Source organism: Auxenochlorella protothecoides (assembly GCF_000733215.1).
Source record: "Auxenochlorella protothecoides strain 0710 unplaced genomic scaffold scaffold78, whole genome shotgun sequence".
NCBI lineage: Eukaryota > Viridiplantae > Chlorophyta > Trebouxiophyceae > Chlorellales > Chlorellaceae > Auxenochlorella > Auxenochlorella protothecoides.
The window spans coordinates 1-19,795 of NW_011934236.1; the positions used below are offsets into that span (position 1 = coordinate 1).

A 19,795-nucleotide genomic window follows, 5' to 3' on the forward strand; every position below is an offset into this window, starting at 1 on the left:
TCCCGCCCTCCCACCCCCCCCACCCCCTCTGGTTTGCCGATCGAGGCAACCAACTGCGCCAGTCAGATCCCGCGTGCGGGAAGCAGCTGTGCAACCGGCGCAAGCCCGGTAGCGGCATATCTTCGGCTTGCGCGAAGCGTACGCCACATTTGAGCCTTCACATACTCCCAAACCCGGCGTGGGTTTTCTACTTTGAACTCCTCGGTGATGTGGAGTGTCACACACCTGAGTGTGAGTGCTCCAGAGCCGTAAGACAAGCACACTGCAAGATCTCAGCAGAACTGGCTCCAAAATCACTGCATTGTGCGTTTTCACGAAGACAGCTTGCTATCGCTGCCGCTGGGACGCCCGCTGGCGCTATGTGGCTACAACTCTGAGATACTCAACAAGTCTCAGACTTCCTTTGAATGAAATTATTGCGCTGTATGTCCAGTCATTGTATTAGTGGGAGAGTGGGGCGGGGAATCTACAGCATCGAGCAACTTTCCTGCTGTGCAGGGGACACCCCTCTGACAAGAAAGTCCTGATTCTCATGAGGCAAAGAATTCTCAAAAGACGCCCCTTCGCTTCAACCTGATTCCCATAAAGGCGAGATCGTCGGCATACCATCTCAAAAGTCTCGCTCAGGAGGGCTCACACTCGTCGCTTGGCCATCGGGTGGGGATGCCCACCGAGGAGTGCGATGTGGAAGGGTGCCATGCGAGTACAGTCCAGTCACGGAGTTATTGTGAATGACATACTTTAAATCCATTTTGCACACAGAACCCGCATCGCACTGAGCTGGGATGCCGGCCGACAGCAAGGGGCCTGCAAGCTCTGGCTCGCCTGGGAGCAGGTAGCACTGAGGGGTTGCAGGAAGGGCGGCTTTCACCCTGATCCATCCCATACGGGGTCTATGGCCCGACATTCCCCGCATGTACCACTGCAGGAGCGGAACGAGCCGGTCATCCAGGAGTAGTAGGTCCTCCGGCTCCTCCTTCTCCAGCCGGTCGAGGTCGAGCTCTCGATCCCGCTCGCCCCCTCCCAGGAAGCAGTCCAGGCCTGACAGCAAGGAAAGAAAGCCTGCATCCTTGGACGTTCCCAAGGTGGAGAGGAGTTTTGTGACTGGGCATGCCTGCAGGGTCTTGCACGCATCACCGGCGTCATGATGCCTCTTGTGCCGACCCCAGTGGCCCACCACCCCCTGGCACCAGGACGTGGCGATCGACACCAATGCGCGACTGCACGTGGGGCACCTCACCCGCAATGTGACCACCGCGCACGTCCGCGAGATCTTCGGCACCTTTGGCGAGCTTAAAGAGGTGGAGGTGGCCGTGGACCGCGCCGTCAACCTGCCCAGGTAGGGCACACATGCGTCGACAGACGGCAGGTGCTTGCCACCCCACCAGTGCCCAGTGGACTTGCCGCCCTCCGGTGCTTCTTAGATCAGGTATCATCTGCCGGGCAGCGCAGCTCAATAGCTCCCAATCCCCCCCTGCGCCAGGGGCTTTGCGTATGTGGAGTACAAGAGCCATGAGGACGCGGAGAAGGCCCGGGATCACATGGACGGCGGCCAGCTGGACGGCAACCTCGTCACCGTGCAGTTCGTGTTGCGGCCGCCACCCCGCGCGCGCTCGCCGCCGCCCCGCGCGCGCTCGCCGCCGCCCCGCGCGCGCTCGCCACTCCGTCCGCGCTCGCCCTTCCGCGAGCCGGACCGGCGTGGGGGAGGGTTCCCGGACAGGGGCCGCCCGGGGCAGTGGCCGAGGTCGTCCCCTCCACGGGACGGCCGCGCCAGGCTGTCACCACGAAGGTGTGCAGTGTTGGCTCTAGCACAGCACATGGGCGTCGGCTCTGGGGTCTAGTTTGAGATTCTGGAGCCCTGATGGCTCAAGGACTGTGTGAGGCTGTCTTCTGTGTGCCATGGGGCAGAAGTCCTCCCATATTGTGTTCTGTCACGCACTCCCCCTCACCCAACCCTCCCCACCGATGCAAGGCCTTCGCCCGGCCCCCGGCGAGACCGGTTCCCAAGCCCTGCCAGGCGCGGCGGGCGCAGCCGCAGCCCGCCGCGCAGACGCCCCGCATCGCGGTCGCCCGCCGGACGGCCGCCGTACCGCCGAGCATCCCCGCCCCGGCCGCGCCGCTCGCGCTCGCCGCCACGCCGGAGGTCGCCGGTGGGGCGTCGGGATCGGAGCCTGTCGCCGCTGCCGTCGGGGCGCCGGGATCGCAGCGTGTCGCCCCCCTCTCGCCGCCGCCGACGGAGCAGCAGCAGCAGCAGCCGGTCGTCGTACACCTCCTCCTCCTCCTCCTCCGGCACATCCTCGCGCAGCAGGCGCAGCTGATGTTTGCGCCGGCTCAGAGGCTGGGGTGAAAGAAAAGTGATCGGCATGGCTGCCTCATCCGACAGAGTGTGATTGCTTTGGTCTCCACTCAGCTCCCCAGCACATCATGTGGCTGGACCCATGTGGGTTCCTACTGGGTCACTTCACATCTCTCGATTCGTGTAATCGCACCACGCCCCCCACCTCGCAGCTCAGGTGCTCGTATCACAACGATGTAGGGCATGCAGCGGGCTTGCGCAGGGAGGGGTTCCATGGTACAGGAGGCGGCATTGTGGAAAGTTCCAAGGCAGGCACGTGGTGGGGCATGTGGAAGGGAAGTACGGTGTACAGGGTGGTGCGTGCACCTGTGAAAAGGGGTCCTCGTCGATCGACCAGCGTACTGAGAGAGCTGAGGTCGCCTCAGTCACCAGAGGCGGAGGGCTGGGGCGAGGTGGCCCTGGCGACGGCGCTGGCCCCAGCATGCGCCCAGCGCGTGAGCCGGCCGTGCACCGCCCTCGCCCGGCGCGTCACCGCGGCCCAGGCCTCCTGGGGGGAGGCCGGCAGGCCTGCGCCCGCCAGCGGCGGCCCGGCCGCCTGCCTTCCGGGTGCCGCTGGCGGCGGCGGCGCCGGATGCCTGACGGCCAGGGGGGCGGGGGCCACGGGGTTGGGTGCGTCCAGGCCGGAGAGATGGGCGCCGAGGTTGGTGGACGGCGCGAGGAGGGCGGCGGAGGCCCTGGCGTCCGCCAGCGGCGCGGGGTTGCGGAGGCTCGCGCCGCCCGCCGCGCCGCGCTTTCCTCGCAGCAGGTCAAGCGGCCAGAGGACCAGCTCGACGCGGGGGATGTCGCCGTGCGCGTACCCGACGTCAGCGGTGACGTTCTGGGCCAGGTCCCGCCCGGCCGTCTTGAAGTTCCTGCATGACAGGGGAAGGGGGTCCCGGGGCGGGGGGGCTGTGCGTAGGAGAGGGAAGCAGGGAGGGAAGCCGTATGGTGTCCGGGTGCTGTGTGCGACGGCGCGGGGGCCCCAGTCGCCCGCCCTCCGAACAAGCCTTTCATTCCGAATGCAAGCAGGCCGCCCCGGCTCCACCAGGGCTGTGTCACCCACCCCTCGATCTCGGGCAGGTTGTAGTTCACGGTGTAGTGCACTCGTGCCTCGGAGCCACTGCCCAGAGCCACCCTCTTCTTGTTCCGGATCTGTCCCCGGTACATGTCCCACTTTGTTGCCACCCTGCAGGGGTACAGCGTGGAGGTCCATTTCAGTCGTAACTTGAAGTGAGAAGTGCCATGGACGGCACGCGGGTCATCAACCCTTCACGATGTCCTCCGAAACGCATGCGAAACGGCAACACCATTACATCGCCGCACCTGAAGGACAGGTTGCTGGTCCTGCGCAGGGGGTTGGCATGGCCCTCCAGGTCCAGGGTCAGGAGCCACCACTGGAGTTTGCGGGATCGAAGGGTCACCGTGCCTTCGGAGTCGAGCCTCAGGCGACGCCATGGCGCACCAGGACTCACAGGCTTGACCTGGTGCAGTGGAGGTGCGAGGGCGGGTGGAGCCAGGAGATGGAGCAGGCCGTGTTCTTCCAAATCCACAGGAAACCAACACCTGGAGGGAGCCATGCTCAGCCCAGCATGGAATGGAGGACTCACCACGAGCGCGCTTGCTTGCGTGTTTGTCACCGGAGAATGAGTGAAATCGGCACCCAAGACCAATCCAGAGAATCTGTGGGGCCAAAGGTGGGACGCATGAGTCCATGGGCAGGTGCGGGAATTCACTCATTGCTGGCAGAGGTGCCCCACCTGTTTCGCAGCTTCAGCGTGTAGTCTGGCTGATAATCCAGGGTGAACCGGCGCATGAGGTCCTGTATGGTGTCCAGATCGCTGGATCGGTGGCTGCCCTCCGACCAGTTGCTGACCTCATCAAAGTCGCTGCCTTCCGACATTTCGAGTGGCTGTGGGGGCGGGGCAGAGCGAGCTCGAGCACCGTGCTGACCAATCGCACGACGGCTGCTTACTTCTCACGAATTGTGCTCGAGGGGCGGGGCGGTGGGCCAGCTGTGGCGAGCGACAGCGCCTGCGGCGCCGCTCCTGTCGCCGTTAGGTTTGATCGCCACGGCGTCGGAGCACGCTCAGCACTTTCGTCAGTGTCTTCCCATGAATGGCCTTCAAGGTTGAAAGGGACTTCATGAAACGAGCGCCGCGAGGTGCCCTCTTGTTCTTCGCTCACAGATTGCACATCTGACACAATAATTAACAGTGTGAGCCATCCGCGGTTGATCGGCCGTGGCAAGGAGAGGGGCATGCCATGAGCGCAAGCGAGTGTTTGGCAAGCTTGTCAGATGATGGACATGTGACAAACATAAGAAAATAGACATCATGCGGATTTCGCAGCAGCAGAATCGAGTGGTGAATTATTTAAGGAAGCATGTAGGTTCCTCTGGCTGCTTTGTGAAGTAGCGCACTCCCCGCCATGCCGCCTCATGAACTCCGTCACAAAGGGGTTCACCTGGTCGGGTGCCTCGTCCTGAGGGCAATGTCCCACACCTGAGCAGCGGGGCACGCATTGGGTTTGTGAGGAATCCAAAGGTCTCTGTCCCTGACATGCTTTCCCCAGACCCCCGTGAGCTGTCCTGCATCGGCGCCACAGGGCACCCTGCTTGCCTGGCAGGGAAGCCCACTCCTCCACGGACGGATACAGCGCCAGCGTTCTGCCAAGCTTGACAGGCTCCCAGGGATCAGCCTCTCCCCACAGTATGCTCACTGGGACCTTGCAGGCCTGTAGCAGTAGGAACATGGGGATGAGTGTGGGACCATTCCAACCGACTTTGAGTGTGTGGGTCCCGACTTTGCCATTTGTAATCGGGTAGGGTAGAAGATTGAGGCCCAAGGTGCAAGCATCATTGGCTTTCCTGATGCTGGCAGCCATTGTCCACATGTGTCACATTCACGGGAAGCACCCAGTGTGCTTGGCTTGCGCTCCACCAGAGGACTAGGATCACCGCATTCCCAGCTCGTCCTGGCTTCCCTGCACAGCACAGGCTCGAGCCCCGCGACCCCTCTCCCTCCAACCAGACACACACACCTGCAGCAGGTCCTCCGGCAGTGGGCCAGAGCTGTAGGAGATGAAGTCGAGGAACACCTCCACCGCCCCCGGCTCCAGCCCCGGCTTGAGGATGTAGTCCACCAGCTCGTCCGTCACGGTCTTTGGGTCACCGTAGCAGGTCTGCAGGACCCTGCGCACCCCGTCCCGCGTGGCCAGGCGCTTGAAGAGCCAGGGGCCCGCCCCCGTCGTGCGCAACGCGCGCTGCAGCGTGCTGACGGCAGGCCGTTTCCAGGCCGCCTGCTTGGAGAGGTGCAGCGCGCGCAGGGAGATGTTGATCACCTGCACCGCCCGCACAATGGCGGGGTCCTTCACCGCTGCCTGCAGGCCGGCCAGGCCCCCCACCGAGTTGCAGGAAAGGACGGCGCTGCGGCCGATGACGGCACGAGTGAAGTCCAGGAGCTGGTCTGACCAGGTGTCGAAGTTGTATAGGCTGGATGGGGGGCCGGCCAGGCGCGGGTTGGGCTTGTCGCTGTAACCATACCCTGTGTGCACAGAGGGGGGGGGTGAGTCTTTAAATTGAGGAGGTAGCGTCCCGTCACGGAAAAGGGAGCAGAATGGCATGGATGCTTCATTGACATCCAATGTTACTGACATGAGAAAATATCGTACGTGCTTTCGCCCAAGACGCGCCTGCATCCCCGGCGCTTCCCAGGACAAAGTCCTGGTTAAACCACCATCCACCCACCTCCCTAACCCACCCTACCCACGCACCCAGTAGGTCGATGGCATACACCTGTCGGTCGCCGGCCTGCACCTCCATTATCTTTCGCCAGTGATCCGCATTAGATCCGAATCCATGCACCAACAGGAGGGCGGGGGAGGAGGAGTCGCCGCGTCGCCCCGCCACCAGGTAGCGAATCCTGTGGCCCCTCCATGTCCAGGTCTCCGTGCGAATCGCGCTCTCGCTCAGAGACGCCTGGGAAGTGTCAGCAGCCACAGACTGAGGTCGTAAGGTGTAAGCATGCCTCCTTCTGGACATCCTCCACTTCTCGGAGGCTGTCGGAGGCCCATGCCTCCGGCATGCCACCACAGGCGCCAAGCCAGCGAGCTTGGAGTGCAAGGGCAGCGAGGAATTTCTTGGCGATGATGCGACGTCGCATCGCACGACACCAGTGAGAAGAGTCGACATGGTAAATGTGGACGCTGGCCGATGCCAGCGCGTTGGGAGGTGCCTAATGGGGAGCTCAGCTGGGATTCCGTGGACCTGTGTGAGGCCACCATGCCTTGGGTGGGCACAAGTCAAAAAGCTGGCATGGAGGGCATCCATCCAAGGATCCAGCCAATTGAAACTGATACTCCAAGATCCATGTGGGAGGAGAGACGTCATTCTGTACGATGTACTTGACTATCACGATTGCAGAGAACTTGTGTAACCATGTCCTTGCCTTGGCCAGCTGAATGCTAGCCTTGAGCTGTGCAATTTCCAGCAGTTTTGTAGTTTCCATTCCGGCCAAATCATGTGACCCACTGTCAAACCAGACACCCTATCGTGGTGCCACACCTTCCATCAGAAATATCACCTGTGAACAGCAAGACTTTGCATGTCGCGCCTCTTTATCTTTGCCCTGCTTGCGTCGTTTGCATGGAGTCATTCGTTCACCACTCTGCCCGGCTACGTGGACTATATAACTCTGAACGCCCTGTGTTTGCCCTTTTGAGCAGTGCTGTCTGCTTTCTGCCACCCTCGACACTCTTTCTTGCAGTACAGGACCACGAGTCCCCGTTATTGTTGCCCCTCGGCTGAGTCATGGATACCTGTTAGATTCAACAGTGGTATTCGGGCCTTCACGTCCTCCAGTCAACGCTGTGGCTTGCTCATAATCAACACATCCCCCCTATGGGTTGCTCACCGACCCCCACAAATCATGCACGTGTTCTAGCGCCCAGGGATGTCCCATGCGAAAACAACCAAAGACACCACAGTGTAACGAGTACCACCTCCCATTGAGTGAAGAACTTGTGGCATATAACATTGAGTCGCGAAATTCATGTGTGCATACCCCAGAATGCGGGCCAGACCGCTCCTTCCAGGGCTGCCGTCGTAGTGTCGCCGAGGCTTTCCCACGGCCGCTGTCCTGGGCCATGGATCTGTCACGCGCCCTCCAGCTGAGGCCTGGAGCTGTACTTCGGGCCACATCGTATCGTGTACGCCATGCCCCCTGGATGCCGTCGAGAACCCCCAAGCCCCACCCTCGCCACGTACTGAAGAGTGCCTCCCCCATGGCCGCCCCCCCTAGCCCGGCCCCGACCCCCAACCTGCTGCGTGAGCTGGAGGGCAGGTCCAAGGAGCTGATAGACAGGCTGGAGCAGGGCGTGCAGGCAGAGATCCAGGTGAGCAGTCGTGCTCATGGATGGTGGAGGAGGGGTGAGGCTCCTGTGTCGCACAAACACTACCCTGCGGGTGTTTTCCGGATGGCACCGCACCTGCAGAGTCTTTCTCCTCCTTGTGGCCCTCTCTTTTGCTAATGCTTACCCTTCCAAGCCGCCCGGTCACCCTTTGTTCCGCGACCCCCTTCCCAACCACGCCACATCAGGCCCAGCGTGACCGCGTGCACCGCCTGGTGCTGGATACCCCGCTCCCCGTGCTCCAACGCCGCGGTCTGGTGCTGGTGGGCCTGGCGGCCGCGCCCTGCGGCACCCTGCACACCGACCTGCTCGTCCGGCTGACCCCGCCCGAGGGCACGCTCCTCTCCCGCCACTCCTTTGTTCCCGGCCAGCCCGTGGTGTTGTTGGCCTCGGAGTCGGGGCAGCCCGCCGGCCCCGTCCTAGACGCCACAGTGGTCTCCCAGCATGGCCTCAAGTGGCTGACGGTGGCGGTGGGCGGCGCCGGCGCGGCGGCGGTGCTGGACCCCGGCGCGCGCCGGCGCTGGCGCATGGACGCGGGCCCCTGCCTGGCGCCGCTGCAGCGCCAGCTGGACGCGCTGGGCGCACTGGGCCGGCTGGAGGGCCTGCGCCCCGGCGAGGCGCGCGTGCGCGCCGTGCTGCTCGGCGAGCCGCGTGTCGCGCGCGCTGCGGCGGCCGCCCCCCCCGCCTGGGCGCGCGACGCGCGCTGGGCGCCGGCCGTGGCCGACGCGCTGGCGCGCTGCGGCGCGCTCAACCCCTCCCAGCGCGCCGCGGTGGGCGCCGCGCTGGGCGCCACCTTCTCGCTCTGGCAGGGCCCGCCGGGGACGGGGAAGACGCAGACGCTGCTGGCGCTGATCCAGGTGGCGCTGGCTGCGGGCCGCGCCGCGCGCTGCGGGCCGGGGCCCATCCTGGCGGTGGCCGAGACCAATGCGGGCGCGGACAACCTGCTGGAGGGCCTGCGCGCGCGCGGCGTTGCGGCGGTACGCGTCGGCCAGCCAGCGCGCGTGCGCCCGGACCTGCGCGCGCTGACGCTGGATGCACTGAGCGAGCGGACGGGCGAGGGCGCGCGGGTGAGAGGCGCATTTAGGGGGGGGGAAGGGGAGAGGGTGTGTTTGCGGAGGTGCAAGGGGATGGATCTGGGAGGAGGTGGGGAATCAGAAGGGGACAGCGGCACGCACTGTGGGAACCACTGTCGTTGATGCATTTGCCGGAAGAAGGCTGCCCTGGACTCCGGCCATGAATCATATCTGGGGACACCTGCATTGCTATCCGTTGATCATGGTGTGTGCACGGATTTTCAGAGGCCTTGTGTCGGATTCCCCGGGAAACTCATACCTATCATCACTCCCCATTCATTCCTCCACACCCACACCCACACGCCTCATTTCACCCACCCAATCCCACACAACCCTCCGCCTCCCAGGCGGTGAAGCTGCGCGAGCGTGCCTCGGCGCTGCTCATGCGCGGGCGCGACCGCGCGCCCGTCGGTGCGCCGCCCACCCCCGGTCACCCCGCCGCCACCCCTCCCGCCGCCGCCCCCGCCGCTGCGCCTGGAGGACAGCGTGCCGCCGGGCATGGTGGCCTCGGTGGTGACCAAGGCATGGCGCGAGGCCGACGCGCTGTCTGAGGTGGCTGCTGCGCGCGTGCTGCGCGCAGCGCAGGTGGTGGTGGCCACCTGCGCGTCCAGCGCGGAGCGGCGCCTGGCGCGCGCGCGGTGGGCGCTGGTGGTCCTGGACGAGGCCGCGCAAGCGGGGGAGGCCAGCACGCTGTGCGCGCTGCTGCGCGGCGCGGAGGCCGTGGTCGCGGCGGGCGACCCCGCGCAGCTGCCCCCGCTCACGCTGGGCGGCGGCGGGCGGCGGCCCTGGGCGCGGCAAGGGGACAGCGACTGGGGGAGGGGGGACGCCACCGCTGCTGGTGGTGGCGAGCCGAGAGGCAGGGCCGAGGGGGTTCGGCGTGCCGCGTCGGGCACTGCCAGGAGCAGTGGCGCCGCTGCGGGCCCCCCACCCCCGCCCACGCTCTTTCACCGGCTGGCGGAGGAGGCGGGCCTCCCCGTGTCCCTTCTGGACACCCAGTACCGCATGCACCCCGCGCTGGCCAGCTTCCCCTCCCGCCTCTTCTACGACGGTCGGCTGGCGTCGGGGGTGGGCCCCGCGGACCGCCCCGCGGTGGCTGGCGTGGCCTGGCCCGCCGCGAGCGCGGGCGACCCCTGGCCCCCCCCCCGCTGCTCTTCGTGGATCGGGGGGCCGGGAGCAGCTGGTGGGCTCCAGCGCGGGCTCCTCCCTGACCCACACCTACAACAACACGCTGGAGGCGCAGGCCGCGCTGGCGCTGGCTGAGGCCATATCCGCGGCGGACCCCAGCGTGCGCAGCGTGGCGATCCTCACGCCCTACGCCGGCCAGGCGGCCAGCCTGCTGCGCCACGCCGACCCGACCCGCCTGCGCATCGCGCGCCCCGCCGACGCCGAGGGCGACGGCGCGCTGGCCGCGCCGGACTGCGCCGACGCGCGGGGCGCCCGGCCGCGCGGGCCGCTGGTCTGCATCAGCACCATCGACGGGTTCCAGGGCCGCGAGGCGGACGTGGTCCTGCTCAGCACCACGCGCACGCAGCGCCTCGGCTTCCTCGCCGACCGGCGGCGGGTGAACGTGGCCATCACCCGCGCGCGGCGCGGGCTGGTGGTCCTGGGCTGCTCCGCGCTCCTCCGCACCCACCCTGTGTGGAGGGAGTGGCTGCGGGAGGCGGGGCACGTGCCGGAGGCGCAGCCGCAGCGCGCGGAGCGCGGCGGCAGGCGGCCCAGGATCTCGGCCGACCCTGGCTGTTACGGCAGCGGCTGCGGCGTGGAGGAGATTTTTTTGTGAAACGTGCTTCTGGCTCGGAGCCCGAACAGTTGCTGCCCCACACCACGCGCCCCTGGCCTGGATGGAGCACAGCGGCGTGATGTGCATGGCAAGGAAGATGGGTTACAGATCAGCGCAGGGCACGGCGTTCCCCGGCACAGGGCTGCTCTTGTGCGTCGCCGCACCGCCGCTCCTGGTGCGTACGTCACCGCTGGGGAGGGGGCGGCGCGCCGGGCGGCGGGGGTGGCTTGAACCCCGGCATGCCTGGCGGGACGGGCATGCCGTAGCCCGGCATCACACCCTGCATCATCATCTCCATGCCTGCGAGGAGGGGAGAGGGGGGATAGGGTGGAACATCGCGCACCGCATGATCCAGCTGGCTGCTCTGCCGCCCTTTGCTCGGGACATCTGTGTATGTACAGCCCCAAAGCCAGGGGAATCAGGGACTCGACACATGGCATACTGTAGCACAAGAGAGTTTGACCCAGCAGCCTTGTGCCCCAAACTCGCTTCCCAACTTCAGCGCACCTGGCATACCCATGTGCGGCATGCCCATCATGTGCGGCATGCCCATCATGTGCGGCATGCCCATCATGGGCGGCCCCTTTGCCTCTGCTCCTCCATCCCCTGGCCGTCTTCCTAGGGGCAGGGCCCTTGGCCCTGAAGCTCCCAGTGGGAGAGGGGCGGGGGGTGCGCCAGAGGCGTTGCTGGCTCCCCCCGCCCCTTGAGTTGAGGTCCGCTCTTGGTGAAGGGTCACCCGACATGGCCGGTCGTTCACCGTCCGCCTGCAGTGGGCAGGAGGCAAGCCAAGCAATGGAGGATCCAGGGAGGGAGGCTCGTCGCGGGATGTGATGTCCCTACCCATCACTGTCCTCGAATGAGATACTTATAAGTACTCATGTCTGCCAGGATTAATGTGCCAATGCCAGGATCAATATGCCAATTCCTCAGACTCCCAAACGCCTCCTATGATGAACCACCTACCCATTCACCCCGGCGATGATGGCCTGCGCGGTCGCCAGGGAGGCTACATCGACCACCGCCATCCCCCTCGACTTGCCGCAGGCCTTATCCTCGATGAAGCGTACCGCCAGCACCGGACCATGCTCGGAGCAGATCCCTTCGATCTCCACGTCGGTGGTCCACCACTGCAGGTTACTAAAGAACACCGAGACAGCCTGGCCTGGCGTGGCAGGCGAGGGCTTTACATGCGGCTTGACCTCTGGCTTGGTGTCTCCCTGTGTAGTCGACGGCTTCTCGTCAGCCGATGCCTGGTAGCCGGCTGCGGTGAGCAGCAGTGGTGTGCGGTGATGGTGAATGAAGAAGACATTGACTATATACCCAGTACTGAGGGTGGTCGCGAGGGCTATCACGCCCCACCCTGATGTTCAGACGCAGAAGCAATGGCCGTCCTACATCTCGGCACACCCTGGCACTGTCAAAGGGACCATGCAGATCACCGCTGCGCTATGTCAACTCGAGAATGCGCGACCTACCGATGTCGGCATACATGTCGATGTCCTCCATCACTCTTCAACCCTGCATCGGAAACATGCACCCCTTGATGTTTGCATGCGAGTGGGAGCATTGGAGCAGGGTGCTGGCACTCGCCAAGATCTCTTACCGTTGGGAACTTGCACCCAGCTATGAGCTACGATAATTACGCTGACTCGGAGGGTTGAGTGTGTGTCAGGCTTGCCGTGCAGCACGCAGAGCTCTGGTCAGATACGCCGCTCCTGTGACGCTGCACTGGTATAGGAGCCAACGTGTCCTCAATCGCATCAATAGGATAGAGTCTGGCAATTTATTCAGTTATAATCACGCTATTCGTTCCGAAGCCAAATGGCCATGGTGGTAAGTGCATGCGAGGAGAAAGTCTGAGCGCGTGATCGTCGCCCCGACAGGCGACGGGCGAGCGGCGACCTTTTTAAATCTCGTCGATCCCCATACACCGCATTCCGCGATCCAGTTACAAGGGTATGAAGGATACCATGTTCGGATACAATACGCGTGCCTGGTGACCCAACAGCTCCCAAGTCGCGCGACACGGTTCAGGGACGGTGAGCTCATAGGGGGTGACCCCCTCCGTGCCCCCGCCGCAATGGCGGACAATGAGGCTGCGGTCCTCGCCGCAGCCAAGAAGCTTCCTCTGGACGAGAGGGCGGCTCACAAGACATGGAAGGTCAGGAGCGAGCTCTTCGATGACGTGAAGGACGCCTGTGCCAAGGCCTTCAGCAGCGAGGATCCAATCCTTCACCAAGCAGGCGCGGAGGGTGGTGGTGGTGCGTATGAGGCGATAATCCCGCCTCTTCAGCCTCGTATTGAGCCGTGTGCTGATCTCCAGCCCCCCTTCCGATCCGTGCATGTGCAGGGCCCCTGTTTGCCAAGGGCCTGGGCGACGCCAATCTCAATGTCCAGGACACCTCCATTGAGGCCCTCTGCGCCTGGCTCGCCAAGGCCGATGTACAACAGGCCTCGAGGTGACTGTGACTTCCTGTGTGTGTGCGCTAGTGTTCCAAGATATCATGCCAGCTCGCGCCCGCTGTCCATTGGCAGGAGGTCGATCTGTGGGGGGCGTGCCCAGCGCCAGCACTACCACTGCACCCAGTGACTCATGCCCTTTTCCCCTTTCCATCTCATTCCAACAGGCTGGCCAGCAGCGTATGCTCGGCCATCAGTGCCAAGTCCCTGAAAGCCAGGCCCTTCACAGTGGCAAAGGCCGCCGAGGCCTGCTACCTGCTCGTCGAGCTGGAGCAGCAGGAGTCGGTGGTGGAAAGCGCGATCAAGGCGTCCGGGGACAAGGTGCCCAAGGTCGCCGTCGCGGCGCTGGACATCCTGAAGAACGCCGTCAGGTCGGGGGGAATGGGGGGTTAAGCGGCAGGATTGGGGTTGCGGATGTGCCCCCATGCCGCCAGCAGGCACGCTGACTGCCGGGTCCGGTAGGTGGCATGGGGCGCTACAGCTATTCCCACGCATTACCTTCCCTCTTGACGCTCCGCCTCCTCTCCCCTCCTCTTCACAACCAAGCACAGCCTGTTCGGTACCAAGGTGGTGGACCCCAAGCCCATCATCCGGGCGCTGCCGACTGTGTATGGCAGCGCCAATGCCCAGGTCCGCGACAAGGCCAAGGAGATCTCGGTGGAGCTGGCCTCCTACCTGGGCCTGGCCGTGGTGGCGGGGGCGCTGTTCGAGAAGATGCCTGCCGCGATGAAGAAGGACGTAGAGGCGGCCATCGCCGAGCTGCCGCCGGGAAAGCGCGCCCCGGAGCGTTGGACCAGGCGGGAGCAGGAGGAGCGGGCCGTGGCTGCGGGGCAGCCAGAGGCTATGGACGTCGACGATGAGGCAGAGCCCGGCCTTGTTGCCGCGGAAGCGGCAGAGGAGGTTGATGAGGTGAGGTGGGGGTGTGGTGGGGGTGATGTATGATGAGACACATGCTGTGGCATTCTGCATCAGGCATCTTCCCGAGGAACTGACATCAAGCCCCCCATCCTTATTCAAGGGAGTGGATGCATATGAGTATGCTACGCCGGTGGACATCCTGGGACCGCTGCAGAAGGAGGTGCTGACCATCGTGGACGACAGGTGATGTCTTTTTGGTTGATGATGCCCTGAAGCCAAAAGTGGGCATGCTGCTTCATATGCGTACACAGTGTCGTCATGTAGATTTGCTGACTCCTTTGGTCTTGAGGGTGTGTGGTGGCTTCCAGGATGGACCTGCGCAGTACCATGGCTTTTGGGCGGGCTCTGCTCCAAACTCGGCAATGGAAGCAGCATCAGTTTTGATCGCACTATCATCTCGTCAAAACAGGGTGGCCTTCTGGGACTGCTTCGAGTCCAAGAAGTGGAATGTGCGGAAAGCTGCCCTGGACCGGCTGCGGGACGCCGCCAGGGCCACCAGGTCTGGTTTTGGGAAGTTGGAAGGAGTAGGAGGATGAGGATTGACGGGAACAGTGTTGCCACGGTGGATGGCGGGACCGCGCAGAGTGCCCGGAGCTGGCTCGCTTATGGCTTCCCCTTGCCCCACCCTTTTCTTGTGTGCAGGTTGGCGGAAGGCGACTACGGCGCGGTGGTGCGGGAGCTGAAAAAGGTGCTGGCCAAAGACGCCAACATCACCTGCGCCACGGCCGCGGCTGAGGTGGCAGGTGCCCTTGGTTCCGGCCTCCGCTCCGGCTTCAGCAGTGCTGCCAAGGTGTGCAAGGGTGGGGCCAGTGGGGCTGGGATGGGGGACCCCGGGTGGCATCGCGCATTGAACATGGGGGTGTGGCATTCTTGCCTGCTGTGTTCTACGGCGCCAGGCTTGGCCAGGCCGCCTGCACGCCCACTCTGTCTGCTCACTCCAACCTAACCCCTCCTCTCTGTCCTCCCAGTCCTTGTGCCCTAACCTGCTGGAGCGGCTGAAGGAGAAGAACATCATGATGAGCCGGGCTGCAGAGGACACGCTGCGCACGCTGGGCACCCACTGCTACTCACTGCTGGACGTGGCGGAGGACCTGGTGGCGGCTATGGAGCACAAGAACCCCAAAGGTAGGCCTTAGAAGGCTTGTGAGCAGGTGCAATGGGTTGAGATGGGACACTGAGAGGCCGCCGTGTGCAAAGCTGAGGCGCGCGAACGGCCTGGGGCTCTGGGGCCCTGGGAACACATGCAAGTCGTGCGCTGTCGAGTCAGAGACCGTGAGGGCGGGGCGCAATGGAGCTGTCTGACAGCCTCCTCTGACTCCCAGACCGCTCGTGCACAAGCAACAAACCCCTGACAAGCTCGCCCGCCCCCCCACCAACACACACACACGCAGTGCGGCTGGAGACGGGCAAGCTGGTGACGGCCATGGTGGAGGGCTGCCCGAAGCCCATCGCACTCAGGGCGCTCAAGGAGTCCCTGCCGGCAGCTCTGGGGAAGCTGGCCTCCGATGCCGATGCCGGGGTCAGGGAGGCGGCGCAGGCAGGCCTGGCCGCCTTTGCCGTGCGCGGCGGGTCCCTGGCAGCCATCGAGAAGGTGCGAGGGAGTGCTCGTGGGACACGCTGAAGATGACAGACTCTGGTCTTGTGCGCACGCCCCAATCCAGCAGGGCGATGCAGTTGCCGACGCTCCCCGCTCAAGCTGTGTCTTGACACCTGCCCCGTACGCACCCTCCTCAAGGCCCCATCCCCCCTTCTTTGCGCCGGCAGGTGCTGGAGAAGCTGGACGACGGCAAGCGCAAGAAAGTGGAGGAGCTGGTGGCTGCTGCGGCCGCCGGGCCGCGGGCTGGGAAGGCCGCCGCGCCGCCCGCCGCCAAGGCGGCCGCCACCGCGTCCAAGCCCGCCTCCAAGGGCTCCAGCCCTCGACCAGGAGCAGGCAAGTCGCTGGGAGGAGCCGCCATCAAGGCAGCGCAGCCCGCGCCGGCCCGCAGGCAGCCTGCAGCGGCAGGCGCGCCGCCGTCGGCACGCTCAGCGCCAGGTGAGGGTGAGGTTAGGGTGGCCATGGTCTGCGTGATGCCTTGGGCATGAGCGCTGTGTGCTCTTGGGCAACCAGCGTTGGGTTTCCTGAATGTCTACCGCTTTGTAATCTGCCTCCTCACTTTCCTGCCCTCCTCTCCCTGCCATACTGGCACAACAGGCGGCGGACGGGACGAGGAGGCGAGCGCCGGCCCGCGGCTGGGCCCAGAGGAGGCCCTGGAGCGATTTGCTGAGCTGGTGGGCGCCGACACAGGCAAGTCCGGGAGGTAGGGGGTGGACTAAGGCTCGTGCATTGCACGCAGACGTGCATGCGCGCATGCCGCAATCAGGGCCATGCTGGCGATGACGGGCTGGCGGCCAGGCTGTGACTCCTCAGGGTTTCACCTGGCCACCCTCCGGCATGGAGCAAACCCTGTGCACCATGGGAACCGATCGTGGCTGAGCATGCACCCATCCTCCGCCACCCCACACCCAACCTCCTTCTAATTTGCAGTGGCCCTGCTCCAGAGTGCCAAGTGGCAGGAGAGGCTGGAGGGCATGGAAAAGGTGGCCGCGCTGGTGGCCGAGAGGGGCCCCGCCGCCCGCGACCCCGGCGTCCTCATCCAGTGCCTGGCTGTGCTCCCCAGCTGGGGCGAGAAGAACTTCCAGGTGCTGAACAAGGTGTATGAGGTGATCGCCGCCCTGGCTGCCGGCCCGCTGAGTCGGCGGGACGCCGGGATCGCGGTGGAGGGCATGGCCGAGAAGATCGCTGAGCTGAAACACAGGTATGGGCTGAAGGTGTTGGTCGGTGAAAAGTGGGGGGATCATTCTTATCGGTTGCCCTCCTCTCATAGCCATGGGGTGGGGCCCCCTCTGCAGCTCACACTGCCTGACAGTGCGTTGATCTGACCCCAAGAGTCGACACCAGGCTCAGTTCATTTCCCAAATATGAACACACCTCGTGCAGGCTCCCCGTGATTGCCGGGCTGGACGCGGTGTCCGAGGCGGTGGGCCCCGGCTTTGTCTGCGCCACGCTCCAGCGCCTGGCCGGCGCGGCCAAGAATCCCAAGGTCCCCGCCGAAGCCCTGGCCTGGGTGGCGGCCGCGGTGCCGGCCTTTGGCGTCGCCGCCTTCGACGTGCCCGCCCTCCTGGCCTGGGCGCGGGAGGCGCTGGGCTCGGCGGCCGCGCCGGTGCGGGCGCGGGGTGTGGACCTGCTGGGCGCCTGCCACGCGCAGCTGGGCCCGGCCATGGCGGCGGGGGCGCTGGAGGGGCTGAAGCCCGCCCAGGTGACGCAGGTGGAGGACGCCTTCCGGCGCAACCCACGCGAGGAGGTGGTACCCACCCGCCACGTCCGCCGACGCGGTGCGGGGGCTGGTGCGGGGACTGCAGCAGGAGGGGAGCTAAAATTGAGGGAGGGAAGGAGTAGGAGTGGTGCAGACCGAGCATGATGAGGGGATGACCGGGCAGGGCAGCTGCGGCCCATCTGAGAGTTTCTGAAGTCCCGATGGCCCAACTCTGCACCCTCAGCCGCCTCCACCCACGCTTATCAACCCTCATCACCAACATCCCCTCTGCAGGTGCTGCCCCCATGGATGTGGATGAGGAGGGTAGCGAGCCCTCCCCCGGCGCGGTGTCGGTGGACGACCTCCTGCCCCGCACCTCTATCGCCGGCGCCATCACCCTCACCCTGCTCAGCATGCTGGCCTCCTCCAACTGGAAGGAGCGGAACACGGGCATCGAGCAGGTGGACGACCTGGTCCGCGGCGCGGGCGGCCGCATCGCGCCCGACTTGGGCGAGCTCCTCCCTGCCCTCAAGGTCTGTGATGTGTGTTGGAGATGGACCATCGAGGGGTGGGCAAGGATAGCGGGAAGTTGGATGTCAAAGGGCTCCATGGGCTGGCGATGGTACAGATCGCATGCTCCTGAACCTCGATCAGCGGAAGCCTGCCTCTCTCGGGTCAGTCTCATGCATGCGGATTCGATGCTCGCGAGCACACTCATCAGCCCTCTCACTCCATGAACCTCTCCAACCCGCTCCTGCGCAGTCCCGGCTGGCGGACACCAACCGCAACCTGGCGGCCAAGGCCCTGCTCACGCTTTCCAGAATTGCCACGGCCATGGGCCCCGAGTTTGACCGTGTGGCGGGCCGCCTCCTCCTGGCGCCCGCCGTGTCCAACCTGTCGGACAACAAGAAGCAAGTGCGCGACGCGGCGCTGGGCCTGCTCACCGCCTGGCTGGGCGTGGCCAGCCTGGATCGCCTCCTGCCGGCCGTGCTGGAGGCCGTCGTGGCGACGCGAACCCTGGCCGACGGCAAGGTGGCCGCCCTCGCCTGGTGAGGCGGCGGGGTTTGGGTTTGTGTGTATGTTTTGGGTTGGGAGGGCGGGGAGGGGGTGACGTGCGGGAGCCAAAAGGGAATCAGGGAAGAGCTTGCCAAAGCTGGGAGGCAGGGGAGCTCCTGTGCGGCAGTGCTGTGTCAGAGCTGCGCCGCGACATGAGAGTGGCAAAGCTGCGCCCCGTCGAGTGCTGTGCTAGTGGTGGTCCTCCTCGGTGTGGACCTGCCAAGGTTACCACCCAGACCCTCACCCACCTGTGCCGCCGCAACCCCACCCTTTCAGGATGACGGAGAGCCTGGGGCCTGGGGTGAAGCGGGAGGGCGCTGACGCCCTGGTCCGCGCGATACTGGCCGCAAGCCGGGACAAGACCGTGGCTGTGCGGGATGCAGGCTCTGCCCTCTTAGTGGCCGCTGCACAGGTGGGTGTGAGGTGGAGGAGTGCGATGTTCAAGCGCTTGCAGGGCTGTGGTAGTGGCCAAGGGTGGCGTGCCTGGACACGAAAAGAGTGCTGCACGGGGCAGGCAACGACTTGTCTTTCCCAAGACCGGTCAAAGAAAGAATACACCATGTTTTACGCTCAATGCGCCAAAGGAGCAATAACTCTCTGGGGCAGGCTGCTTGAGCCCTGTCTTCCGACCGCCACCGGCTCCCACAACCTGCACGCTGCACAGGTGGTCCCTCATGACAGCCTGCTGGCCGCCCAGAACGGGCTCCCGGCCGGGGACAAGAAGGCGGCGGGGGAGCTTTTCGCCAAGCTGGCAGGCGGCGGGCTGGGTGAGGGACCCTGCGGCTATGCTGCGCCCTCGGCGGCAGGCCCTGCTGCCATGATGACCAGCGCTGCCGCCGGGCGGCAGGCCAAGCCTGCGGCGGGGGCGGCGCGGCTGCCGGGGGCGTTTGAGCCGCAGCCCAAGGCGCCAGAGCCGGTGGAGGCAGCCATTCTGGTGCCCCAACCCCAGGCCCGGGAGGAGCGAGCGCGGCGGGTGAGTCGATGGTTGCGTTGTGGGTGGGGCCTGCGGCGCATCCATGGGCTTTGTGTACGAAGGCATGGTCGCCCTGCCCCCGCTGTCCCTCCACCCCCATGCTCCCTCGTGCCCACCCATCCCTTTTGCTCGTCCCAGTTCCGGCCGCGCTCGCTGCGGTACGAGGGTCTGTCCCCCGACGAGCCAGAGCTGCTGGAGAAGGAGTTCCAGGGGGTGACCTCCCCCGAGTTCAGGTGAGCGTGGTAACACCGTGTAGTGTGTGTGGCAGCGGGAAGGAAGCTTTCCGAGATCTTCACAGGGTGACGTTCATGCACTGGGTGAACGACAAACATGTTGCCACACCAAGAGTGGGATTCACAATATGCCATCATAATGTGGCCATCAAAGCAGTCTTGAGGTTGGATCAGGCCCTTCCCATGCTCCGACCCTTTGCGTGACTCACCTTCCAGACCAAAACACATACCTGCCCTGACCCCCGACCCCCCCCCCCCCCTCCCTCCT

General features: G+C 65.0%; 5 protein-coding genes across 5 annotated transcripts in view; 4 read left to right on the forward strand and 1 right to left on the reverse strand.

Annotated features, from left to right (window-relative positions):
* Nucleotides 1-895: 895 nt before the first annotated feature.
* On the forward strand, nt 896-2,358 carry F751_5958 (RNA-binding protein with serine-rich domain 1; the record flags this gene model as incomplete). The annotated part of the gene is made up of 5 exons (XM_011400010.1): nt 896-916; nt 1,194-1,339; nt 1,484-1,577; nt 1,973-2,150; nt 2,309-2,358. The coding sequence occupies 5 exons, from the start codon at nt 896-898 to the stop codon at nt 2,356-2,358; spliced, it is 489 nt and encodes a 162-aa protein (XP_011398312.1).
* Nucleotides 2,359-2,717: 359 nt separating this feature from the next.
* Nucleotides 2,718-6,155, reverse strand: F751_5959 (hypothetical protein; the record flags this gene model as incomplete). The annotated part of the gene is made up of 10 exons (XM_011400011.1): nt 2,718-2,931; nt 3,154-3,207; nt 3,399-3,521; nt 3,659-3,816; nt 3,943-4,015; nt 4,093-4,221; nt 4,755-4,836; nt 4,945-5,068; nt 5,375-5,877; nt 6,107-6,155. 10 exons carry the CDS (start codon nt 6,153-6,155, stop codon nt 2,718-2,720), a joined length of 1,509 nt encoding a protein of 502 aa, XP_011398313.1.
* Nucleotides 6,156-7,615: 1,460 nt separating this feature from the next.
* On the forward strand, nt 7,616-10,594 carry F751_5960 (putative ATP-dependent helicase; the record flags this gene model as incomplete). The annotated part of the gene is made up of 4 exons (XM_011400012.1): nt 7,616-7,726; nt 7,930-8,808; nt 9,162-9,221; nt 9,992-10,594. The coding sequence occupies 4 exons, from the start codon at nt 7,616-7,618 to the stop codon at nt 10,592-10,594; spliced, it is 1,653 nt and encodes a 550-aa protein (XP_011398314.1).
* A 2,080-nt stretch (nt 10,595-12,674) lies between these two features.
* F751_5961 (Protein MOR1) lies at nt 12,675-16,273 on the forward strand (the record flags this gene model as incomplete). The annotated part of the gene is made up of 12 exons (XM_011400013.1): nt 12,675-12,855; nt 12,945-13,053; nt 13,222-13,425; nt 13,606-13,963; nt 14,073-14,155; nt 14,382-14,471; nt 14,615-14,762; nt 14,941-15,097; nt 15,364-15,563; nt 15,737-15,784; nt 15,866-16,004; nt 16,164-16,273. 12 exons carry the CDS (start codon nt 12,675-12,677, stop codon nt 16,271-16,273), a joined length of 1,827 nt encoding a protein of 608 aa, XP_011398315.1.
* A 130-nt stretch (nt 16,274-16,403) lies between these two features.
* The window catches only part of F751_5962 (Protein MOR1), a gene marked incomplete at both ends in the record, with an annotated part of 10,342 nt that continues 6,950 nt past the window's right edge, over nt 16,404-19,795 (forward strand). The window contains 10 exons of the mRNA XM_011400014.1: nt 16,404-16,437; nt 16,497-16,767; nt 16,950-17,103; nt 17,218-17,344; nt 17,560-17,798; nt 18,028-18,314; nt 18,598-18,733; nt 18,986-19,088; nt 19,233-19,294; nt 19,433-19,527. Of these exons, the coding sequence (XP_011398316.1) occupies nt 16,404-16,437; nt 16,497-16,767; nt 16,950-17,103; nt 17,218-17,344; nt 17,560-17,798; nt 18,028-18,314; nt 18,598-18,733; nt 18,986-19,088; nt 19,233-19,294; nt 19,433-19,527 (1,508 nt within the window). The remainder of the gene's footprint in view (nt 16,438-16,496; nt 16,768-16,949; nt 17,104-17,217; nt 17,345-17,559; nt 17,799-18,027; nt 18,315-18,597; nt 18,734-18,985; nt 19,089-19,232; nt 19,295-19,432; nt 19,528-19,795) is intronic.